The sequence below is a fragment of the Athene noctua genome, chromosome 18 (genome assembly GCF_965140245.1).
Source record: "Athene noctua chromosome 18, bAthNoc1.hap1.1, whole genome shotgun sequence".
Taxonomy (NCBI): domain Eukaryota; kingdom Metazoa; phylum Chordata; class Aves; order Strigiformes; family Strigidae; genus Athene; species Athene noctua.
The window spans coordinates 3525401-3536529 of record NC_134054.1 but is presented as its reverse complement, the minus strand read 5'-3'; the positions used below and the strand labels follow the sequence as shown (position 1 = coordinate 3536529).

The 11129-nt window shown below is 50.6% G+C and overlaps 1 protein-coding gene across 1 annotated transcript in view; it reads left to right on the top strand.

Annotated features, from left to right (window-relative positions):
- Positions 1–226: 226 nt before the first annotated feature.
- The window catches only part of LOC141967707 (heparan sulfate glucosamine 3-O-sulfotransferase 3B1-like), a 30130-nt gene continuing 19227 nt past the window's right edge, over positions 227–11129 (top strand). Inside the window, exon 1 of the mRNA XM_074921778.1 lies at positions 227–850. Coding sequence (XP_074777879.1) covers positions 396–850 — 455 coding nt within the window. The 5' untranslated portion in view covers positions 227–395. The remainder of the gene's footprint in view (positions 851–11129) is intronic.

Here is an 11129-nt window from a genome sequence, read left to right as displayed (position 1 = left end):
CGGAAATGGGCTGGATCCAGGCACCACCCCTCCACCCCCCCTCCACCGTGTCGCCAGCCAATGAACGCTTCTCCTCCCACCGTCCGCCCCGCCCCTTCTCTTCCCATTGGCCACTCCGCCCGGCTCATTATGCGTCGGATGGCGGCTGTGATAGGTTGAGCGTGCTGCCCGTCGGGTAGCCCCGCTGCCCGCCTCCTCTGCCTTTTGCCTGCGCTGCTTGCGCTGCCGGCGGCGGGAGAGCGGCGCTGGGGCGGGCAGCGCGGCGGTTTGGAGGGGTTGGGGGAGGCCGGGTGGGTTGCCCGTGCTGAGGCTCCGGGGTTGCCCATGCGGCGCCGGGTAGAGCCGAGCCGAGCCGGGCGAGCTCCAGCCATGCATCCCGGCGCGCCCGCGGGCACATGGGGCAGCGCTTGAACCGCTGCCTCGATGTCCCCGTCGCGTTACCGCCGCTGAGGCGGAGGCTCCTGCTGCTCTTCATCATGCTCTTCCTCTGGCTCTATATGTTTTACTCCTGCGCCGGCTCCTGCGCCGGGCTGGCGACCCGCGGTTCCTCCGCCCCGCCCCGCGCCGCTCCGCCGCTTCCCCAGCTCCAGCCGCCGGCTCCGGGGGAAGCGGGCGAGGAGAGCAGCCTGGAGGAGCAGCGGGCAGCAGCGCCCGACGCCGCCAGCCCCATCTCCAGCTTCTTCAACGGCTCCGGCACCAAGCGCCTGCCGCAGGCCATCATCATCGGCGTCAAGAAGGGGGGGACGCGGGCGCTGCTGGAGTTCCTGCGGGTGCACCCCGACGTCCGCGCCGTCGGCGCCGAACCCCACTTCTTCGACCGCAACTACGAGCGGGGACTCGCCTGGTACAGGTACCCGCCTCTCTGCCGGCACCGCGGGGCTCCGGGGATGATGGGGGGGGGGGGGGGGGGGGTCACCGCTCCTTGCCCGGTCCGGGCTCCTGAGCCGGTGGGGGCAGCGTCCGGGGCGACGTTCCGCTAAACACACCCCCACCCTCGGGAAAAGCAACCCTAACCCCCCCAAACCCTGCGCGGAACTTGCGCTCCCCGTTAGTCCGAGCGGCGGCTGGGCGTCCGCAGGCTTTATGCTGGTCAAACCGTATTTCATCCTTATTTAGAGGTTAATTTTTTTTTTTTTTTAACGCTCTTATTTCGTTGTGCTCCCAGGACTTTTGCTTCGTTCACTTATTTTCCCTCCAGCCGGGGTGTTGCTGGGCGATGGCCGCTCCGGACCCCCCCGGGGCCGGGGAGCGCGGCGGGTTTCGGGGTTTGACCGGTCCGGGAGCGCGGCGACAGCTCCGCGTTCCGCATAAAACTTCCTCGATCGCTTCATTGCGCTTTTTTTTTTTTTTTTTTTTTCCGCCGTTCACTTTCTCCTGCCACTATAATCAGCTTTAAGAGCTGATCAATTGCTGGGGTTTGCGATCTCCAGCCTGGCGCCGGGGCGCGGAGCGGCGCGGTGTACCGCGGTGTAACGCGGGCTGTCGGCACGGGCTGAAACTTTTTGGCTGGGGTGAGGGGAGGAGGGGGGGAGAAATTCTGAATTACGGGATCGCCTTCTGCAAGGGTGGATGTAGAGAGAATTCTGCGCGGGGCGGCAGGGTGCGGGGGGGCTGCGGGAGGCGGCGGGTGCTGGGGACGAGCCCGGCGCGGCGGGACACGGGGCCGAACCGCATTTCGGTTTCTTTTCAGTCTTTTATGATTAAAGTGCCTTTATCAAGAATATTTTGAGTACGTCTTTCTGCTGGGTGTTTACAAGCATACTAAAGGAGCAGAGGTGAAAACTTTGAAGCTAGACGCGAGCTGTGAAGTTCTGAATTTTAACCTCTTTGTAGTCTCGCAGCTCCCACCCTGCAAGTCCGATTAGGTTTATGTCTCTTTTTTTTTTTTTTTTTTTTTTTTTTTTTAAGTTGCCATCCCTCAGCAGTTAGTGAAATGAATGCAGGATAAGATCTGGCGAGGAGGAAGTAGTTTTTGAAAGCACTTTCGTTTTATAAAATTTTGGAACTTTGGTGGAGGATGCAGCGTGTCATCCCATAGCGACCAGAATGAAATCTTTATAAATTATTTTTTTTTAAATATTAATTTCGCATTTTGAAAGAAGAACTTGAGTATAACAGAGCAGAAGACCTGTCAGAATTTATTAGCAAAATGGTGTTGTACGTGTTGAACTCTGTTTTTAATTAGGCACCTAAATTAGACCATAAAATGGTTGATTAATCTTTTACAAGTAAGAGGTGGAAGGGGAGAAGGAGAGAATAATGCTTATGATTACATTAATCTGTTATCCCAGATGCAGTGGGCAAAAGTCAGTATTTAAGGGATACACGTTATTTTTAAATTTGGAGACGCTGGCGTCAAAGTTGCATGTAACTTCTTAAAGTTTCACCTTTTCAGCCGCTTAATCTTAAGCAGCACGGGCCCTATCCCTGCAAACTCACTGCTACGTTATTAAATAGTATCTTTGCAAAAGGGCAGTTTGAGCTGAAATACAACAGCTCTGCAGGTCTGAACGGTGACGTTCCCAAGCAGCCAGCGTAAGTGATGCTGAAGGGCTTGGAATCACTCGGTACGGTTCACCCTGAGGAGCGGAGCGTGTTTGTCCATGGGACTGGGACCCCCATCGCCTGGGATGGGGGGAACACTGAATAGTGTCAGATATATGGGGGGAGGATGTATTTGTTCAAACCAACAGATAAGTTTGGTAATTGTGCGTTATCTCTAACTTCAATTTGGATTCGATGCAGAAGTTTGTTCCTATAAATTTCAGCGTTAGCAATCAGATATTAAATAGCTCAAAACTCCCGCTGACTTCAGTGAATCTCGGCTTCTCAGCACTCCTCGAGAGCATGCTTATTTCTCCAAGCCCTAATGAGGCTTTTATTTATTATCTTAATGTCAATAAGGAGAAGTGTTTGTATCTTCTTGTTAATGGCCCAATAAAATCAGATTAAAAATGCTATAAAATAGCCGCTGTGCCAGCCATCACGCAGTGAGCTGGGCAAGCCTCATCTCTTGTTTTTCAGATGCTTCTGCACAAATTGACTGAACTTTGGAACTGAGGGAGTTACTTGTGTCCTTAGCACCCCGGTCCTTGCAGTTTAAATCCAGTTGCTTGGCTTTGAAAAGATGAAGCTGCAATTTTTCACCCACGTCTCACTGAAAGTACATTTTATTTGATTGGCTTCTGGCTAAATTTGGTCATATTTGTTAGGAGGTTTTGTTTGTTTGTTTGTTTTAAGTTGTTCTTGCCATGTAATGAAGCGTTCCAATGGAAGGTTTTTTCAGATTTACGAGAGGCAGAAGGCATCACAAATTTCCTTATTTAGCTCAATGAAGGCTTATATTTTGGGGTGCTTGTGTTTAATCATATTTCTGTCAACTACTGATTTCTGTCTAAAGTTTTCATCTGTAGAAAATAACTTTTGACGGAAGGAGTACAAACTTTTTTTCTTGCTCCATTTTCTGTCAAGTGAAATGAAGCTTTTTTTCTTTTTTTTTTTTTCCTTTGTGTGGAAGGCAAGACATCATCAAGTGGTGCTGACCACTGTTCCTAAAAAGTGGAGTGAAAAGAGGGAAAAATTAAATTGATTTTTTGGTAGTGAGATAGCTAGAAATCTAATGGAAATAACTTCTGTACGCACATTGCAGGGTTTTCCCCCCGGTAATGAATACAGCATGTTAACTGCTTCGAGTGAAAATATGTACCATGACAGAGGAGAAACGGGATCCAGCCACTATTGCAAACTAATTTTAAGTAGCGCCTGGAATTTTTGGATAATACAGAAGTTTCTTCTTCACAGCAGTGAGGAGCTCAGCTCCGCAGCCTGTGTGCGGCCGCCCGGACGTGCAGCCTGCCCGGCAGCCCGTTGGGAAGGTCTTGTTCTCTTATGGGTTTACTATATGGGTTAGGGTGGGAAAAAGTGTTTCTTACAAGCCTAGAAAACCAGTTGTTGAATTATTTTTTTTTAATTTATTTAATATTTCATGCAACAATGATGCATTTTTAAATACACTAGGGACTTGAAAGCCTGTTGTTCTGTAATTAACGTAAGGTAAGAAAAAAAGATCATGTCATTAGTGTTATGTGTTTTGAGGTTTGGTTTGGGGGGTTTTTTATCACTTTAGGCCCAGTGAGCTCTGGTACCCAGCCCCTTCTGCCATGGGTTGGGCATTCCCAGCCCCACTCGACATCACTGATTTATATTTTGAGTCTGTAGACCTTTGCTAGGAAACCCCGTGCCGTGGCTACGCTGGCTGTAACGCCGATAGCAGTGCTAGCCCGAGCTCCTCTGCTTCTAACAGCACAGACCTCTTTTTCTTTTTCCTCTTTTTTTTTTTTCTTTTTCCGGGGAGGGGGGAATTCTTCTCGCTTCATCTTCCCGCTATTGCCAAGCTGCCGTAATTCATTCTCCATGCTGAGACTATGGTTGCTTTGGGTTAGCAGGATCCGGGCCAGTCTGGTGGTGTGCAATAAACAGCTTCAAACATGCATTGCTTAGACTGCCCAATCACCTAAATAAGCATTGGGGACTTTAATGTGCAAAGTGCTGCTTCACAGCAATTCCTGAATTGGAAGAAACTTCCTCATTTTTAAATTTTTTTAAAATTTTTCCCCCAGGAGCCTCTTTTTGCCACAAGGATGTGTGGGTGTGAGCAGTGCAGTGCTGATGCCTGGAATGGGCCAGGCTGGGAGCAGGGGAAGGATAAAAAAGCCTTGCTGAACCAAGGGCAGATCTTGAGCAAGGCAGGATTTTACTCCTGTGTTTGGCCATTCTCTCTAAATCCCAACCTTACAGCGGTAGCGAGGGTTCAGTGCCTGCCACGTAATCCCACCGTGCTTCCCAGCCTCCCTGGCAGGGCCCAGAGGTGTCGGCGTGGACACAACCGGGTGCTTGCAAAACCCAATGGATTGTTTCCGCCGACTCTCACAAGGTTCATTGGCCCCAGGAAACTTGGGGAACTTGATTCTCCCAGTTGGACTTTGAGCACAGGTGACCGTATCTGAGCGAGGAGCGGTTCCTCCAGCACATCCCCATCAGCTGCATTGGGTTGGAACGAGCATATCCTAAAGTTCAGTTGTGTTCTCTGGGACGGCTTTGCCAAGCAGCTTTCCCATGAGGTTTTGCTTTCTCAATGTTAAAAAAATATTAAAATCAACTATTGACTTTGCATTGCGTTGCACTTAAGCGAGTGAGGACTTTTAATGGTCCCCTCAACACGAGCACAGGGTTCAGTGCCCCCGTGGGTGTTGTAGCAGCTCCCCATGGCGTTGCCTTAGCTGCTGTGCAGTGTTTGAAAGAAAATGGCCCCAAAAAAGAAGGGCTGGGCGGCTATAATCAGTCAGCAAGGCCCTTGTGTTTGCATGGGATCATTCCTTTAGATCTGAGGAGGGTTGAGTTGTTCAAACAGATGGCAAAGATTATTCGTGTTGCTGGGGTTTCAGTGTGCTGCTCTGTTTCAAGCATGTTGCCCGATATGACGCACGTGACAAGTTCTTCCCAGCACGACGCTGGGGGGGGGACGACATTGTCTGCCATGATCGGGTTTCATGGCCTCACCTGTTGAGCTGCTGAACTTTTCAAAGTTGACCATGCATTGGGGGTGACTTATGTGGATGGTGGATCTGCCTGGCTAATCGCGTTAGCGCGGCACCGCGCGGCGTGCCGGGGAACGTTGTGCTGCTTCTTGGCATGAAAATGGTGGGAATGAAAACCCACGGGCTCGACTTTGGGTTTGGGATTTATTAGGTTTTTTTCTTTTCAAGTGGGCCATGGCAAATGTCTGTAACACACACTGAGCTTTGGATACCTCAAGGCGTTTCCAGTGAAGGCTTTGTTTTTAAAAGCATCCAGCAAGCCTCTTATACAGTGGCTATAAAAACTCTACCTGAACCATTGTTCTTTTGAGCTGTATGTCCAACCTGGCCTGATGATGGACTTGTCTTACCATCAGGCCTCGCTTGCTAAACTGCTCTGTCTACTTGAGCCTGGATTCAGTGCTATTAATCCATCCCAAGTAGGAAGAAGTCTAATTTAGCCATCATTCAGTGTGAGCGTTCGTGTCTTCTGGTGGTGTGACCATGGGTGATCAATGGGTTCAGGGGACAATGAATTGGCCAGGGCTGTGCGGGACGGTTAACATATGGTCTCAAAGAACAACAAATAGCTGGGCACATTATTTCAGTGGTGTAATTAGGAGGTCGGGGGCTATCGGCTGCTACCTGTTGTCACCATGTGGTGTGAGAGGAGGGGCTGGAGGAGAGGCTTCTTCCTTGGTTTGTGAAATGACTAAGTGCTGCGCTGGGTCCTGACTTGCTGCTAATGACTGTACCGGGGCTTGCCCATGCAGTTGCAATTTCAGGTCTTTCAGCAGCTTGCTATGTGTTTCTTAATTACTTCGCGAGAAACACCATGTGCTTTTTAAAGGAGCTCAGTGCAGCGGCCATCACCAGCAGCAGCTGGAAGGCAACTGAGTAAATGGAACTTATCTTGACTTTCTTGATGGAAACAAGGGCTCCCATGATGAAACGTATTGATTATCAGCAGGCTCAGAGGGAAGGTGGGGTTAATTCAAGGCAGGGGTTTACTGGTGGTGTAGCTGTGCCGTTACGGAGTCACTCCTGGACGAGAGGCGCTTGCAAGGTGCCCAGAGACATGTCAGGAAGGGCACCGTACCATGCCGTGGGTGAGATGAGAAGAGGAAGCCAAGGTTAAGAGCACAGCCACTCTCTCTTGAGCATCTCTCTGCCTGGGGATGTCAGCAACTGCTCCGACTTCAGTTTGTCCATAAAAGTGACAGCGTGGGGAGAAGAGTGACACCTCTCCTGGTGCCACGCTGGCTTCAAGCATTCCCCATGGTGGTTTTCATCTCTGTAATAGCTCTGCAGAGAGAGGAGGAAGGTGGACTTGGTGATGGTGATTTTGCATGTGGTGTCCTTGTACTGGGAGGGGGCGAGGGTTGTCGGGGGGTGAGGAGGGGCATGGGGGAAGCTGTGAGCTGGCTTGCTTGGCTGCTGACCTGCAAGATTTTGCATCCCGGCTCTGTGACCACATGTGCTCTCAGGAGTCATTCAGAGAGGATCAGAAACTTGGTGGCTGGGGGTTTAAATAATGCTGGTGAAAGTGTTAGAGGAAAATAGGTGTAGAAGTGCTGCAGGCAGAAGACCTCACACTGATTTCTGGTGAATGAATAATTCAAATTTTTTAATTTCTTCTGTTAAAATATGTGAGCACGGCAGTGCCCTGCCACATGGTAGGTAGCATGGAAAGAGAACTTTATTTAGAGAAAAAATAATGCTGTGATCTGCTAAATGCTTTACATCTGCATTAACCTCCTCAGAAACGCCCTGGAACTAGTGTGCTTCAAAATCGGTTTTGTTTTCTCCTCGCCCTACAGAAAAGAGATGGAGAAAGAACATCTCTACTGAGGGATGCTGTGACTTAGCAGTGGCTTCAAGGGAGTCATGGCACTTTATGGCACTGAAGGATCTGACCCATAATTTAATTTGCAGCTGGTCTTGGGTGCAGAGTCACGCATGGCTAACCCTGCTCTCGACGTGGCTTTGTACAGCATCGCCCAAGGAGCTCGGCTCTGCTGACCTTTGCTGGAGGGGAGCGGTCCTCCCTTGTCCTCGCTTTCTTGTAAGCCTTGTGCTGCTAAAATTTGTAAAACCGGAGCTGTAATCTTGCCAGTTCTCCCAGCTAGTACTGCCGGGGAGTTCTGCAAATCCACCAAAGCGGCTAGTTTATAATAAAAGCAAGTGGTTGTAACCTCTCCCTTGAATTGGCACGGCCTCTCCCCTCCAATGCATGTTTCTGGCAGCGCAGCAGGCAGCTCTTCCAGAAGAAAGTGAGAATTGTGCATGGGCTTTCATTTTATATGCCGATGTATAATATTATAGGTGGATGTATATATTTTATACATCCCTTGCTGAAAGTGAATGCAAGGCCAAATCCTGTGTTGCCACAACCACGGTCCGACAGTACTAAGCGTGGCTGGAGTGAAAACACCAATTCTCTTTAAAAAATATACTTTTCATGTGAGAAATTGGCTCTATGAGGAGATGAGTCTTCAGCAACCTGCTGGTGGCCAGCACGGGACCAGGTCCCTGGACTTGGCTGTTGAATGCAGTCCAAAGCCCTGCCTGGGGGAGGGCTCCAGGATCAGGTCCTTGGCACGTGTCTGTGTGACTGTGAGCGCAAAAAACATCTCCACAGAAGCCAAAGTCCCTTACAGTGATTAACTTCGATAAAGCAGCTGGACAACCTTTACATTAAAGCCCTGAGCTTGCAGCCTGTCTTGAGTATCAAATGCAAACTTGTCTTAAAACTTGAAAGTCTACGAAGTCCAGGTGAGTGGCACATGAAGAAGTAAGAAATCTTTAGAAAACTGCTGATTTGGTGAAAGAGTGATTAAATGTGGGAAAAGCAGAAAGCACTGGCACTACACTGGGGTTAAACTGCATTAATATTTTTGGTTTGGAGCCGGGTCTGTCAGGCTGCAGCAGGAGGCTGAGCCTGGGCGATGCTGTGGCTCAGTGCAGGGATCTTCCCGTCACTAGGGGGAGGACAAAACCCCGGCGTTTTATTAATAAAGTGCTTTGCTGCTTCATTGAGCTATTCAATATTTGTTTAAAAACTGGCAAGGCCTGCAGCTTCGGCATGCCTTCGGTTTGGTTTTTTTTTTCAAAAGGTGTATTAGACTTGGAATGAAAGCAGGAGGTGCTGGAGTAAACAGCGGGAGCGTCGCAGCCCTTCAGCCCCCGCGGAGGCTGAGCACGGTCCTCAGCTGGTTTATACACAGGGCTGAGAGCCCGGCTGCTACGTGTGGATTGCAGAGGGACCCCGTGGTTTGCTGTGCCCCGTGTCTCTGCGTGTTGGGGTGAAGGCGATGCCAAGATGCCATGCTTCTGCTCCGACCTCTGCACCCACCTCTGGTGCCACATTTAGCCGGCTCGGAGCCGGCCCCCCGAGCGCTGGAGCTGTCTCCCGCGGGTTGAGATAGGGGAAGCTCCTGAAGGTCTTGCCTGGGAGCAGCGGGGTAGTGGGCTTGGGTGTCTGTAAACACCCCTGAGCTTCTGCCCTGGCTCCACCATGGCTGGACTGCGCCAAGGGAGCTGCCTAAGAGCCAGCCAGCCTGAGCATTGCCCCTTCTCGAGGAAGGGCTTGGCAGAGTCTCTCTCCTTCCTTCTTCCCCAGTGCTGTGCGTTGAACTTGTTGTAACTTAACACAAAGCTTGTAGACTTTTTTTTTTTTTTTCTTTTTAATTTCCCTCTTGAGCTGGTCTGGTAGCTAATGAGCCTTGGGCTGTCTGCATGGCGTTTTGAAAAGCAGAGGGAATAGCTCATACGGGGTGTTGAGCAGTGAACGAAGCCTTGGGAGAAGATAGCAGCCTTGCCAAAGCAGAAGTGGAATAGCCGGTTAGGGTTTCAACCTGGGTTTGCTGCAAGCCGAGAGGGGCCGGGAGCTGCTGTCTGCTCTGAAGCCTCGTAATTAGAGGCTGGCGCGGGCCGGACAGCCGGACGCGCCGGAGGAGCCGCCTGCCCCGCGCAAGTGTCTGGGCGCACACCGGCGCCTTGGCCGGCTGCCCTGGCTGCACCGCGGCTGCTGGCTCCCCCCAGAGACAATTTCAAGGTCACACTGCTAAATGCAGTGTAATAATTAATTAAGCTATATATAAACAGCAAGCTCATGTGGTCCTAAAGCAGATTAAGAGCCTGGGAGTTTCCTCTCGCCCGCCTTCCTCTCCACAATCTTCTCCTGCCTGGGTTCCTCTGCGGGTGAGCCCTGCAGTTGTTGCACGCTCAGCCGTCCCAGCAAGGCTGACCAGTTGGGTTCAGCAGCTGCACAGCTGGGTCTGAGCCCAAAAATGATGGGGGCAGAGCAATGCCTGCTCTAGGGATTTCCTGGCTCACCCCGTTCTGCCATCAAACCCCGTCCTCACGCTGATGCTGGAGGAAAGGACACGTTCAACATCTCTGCCCTCCCAGTGGGGATCGCTTCACCCTATGTTGGTGCCTGATACTGGGAATAATCTAGTGCTGGGAATAGCTACTGGAGTTTGCCTTCAGCAACAGGTGTTTCAAGACTCCTGTTGCTTTGAGGGTCCATATAGCAAGAGCTGAGCTGCATATTTTGTTCCCTGCTGTGGTGGTGGGGAAACTTTAGTGTGGGGTTAAAAACTCCACAGAAAGCACATGTGTATGGAGTTTGCATGGAGGTGGAAGAATAAACTGGGCTGGGTTTCCTGGAAGAGTTACAGCAACTTAAAGTTTGTAATGAGGCTTGAAACTAACCCCAAACAAAGGCTTGCCTTGCAACTCCTGGGGAGTAGAGGTTTGTATGGAATCAAAACTGATGCTCTCTTACAGAGGTGCAAGAGAAAAAAAGCCCACAAAGTGGTCAAAACTCTACTCACTCCAAATCCCAAAAGTAAAAATTTAGAAATAATGATTAGTTTAAACTCTGGGTTACTTTTAATATAGCTGCAGAAACACCCCAGGAAAATTAAAAATCATGTTTCTTAAGAATCAAGTGTAGGTGATCTGTGCTGTTGAGGCAGTTGGAGAGGAGCAGAGCAGCTTTCAGCACTTCCAGATCAGTCCAGTTTTGCAACTGGGGCACAAACATACCATGAACCCATCAACAAAGTCCGATCCTTGACTCTGCACACTGAAATCCTTGGAAAAACAAACAGGAGTTTGGTTGGAACTCCTTGGAAAAACTCCAGGAGTAGTGGGAGAGTGAGTGTCGGGACTGCCCACGCTTGCTACGGGGCCTCCTCTGCTGCTTCCCAGACCATCTCCTCATGCATGCCCAGTTGACCGAGGGCCACCACCAGGGATGGGGACTGGTGGGGAGAGGTGCCCAGGGTTGCCGGGCTCTATGCGAGAGGTTGTGTTTGGGTAATGTGGTCTGTCCAGCTCCAGCTCCCTGGGTCTCTGAGGCAGAGCTGGCTCGTCTCAGTTTCCAAGTGCCAGGCTGTATCTACATCCAGGAAATGGAGGCAGAGAGAAAAGACTTTGTGAAGGCTCACAATGGAGTCCTGAATCAGTTCAGTCTGGGTTGGAGGGGGCCGGGCTGTCTTTTTGGGAACCCAAGGGTGTAGAGATCAAAGGTGCGGGTGAGTC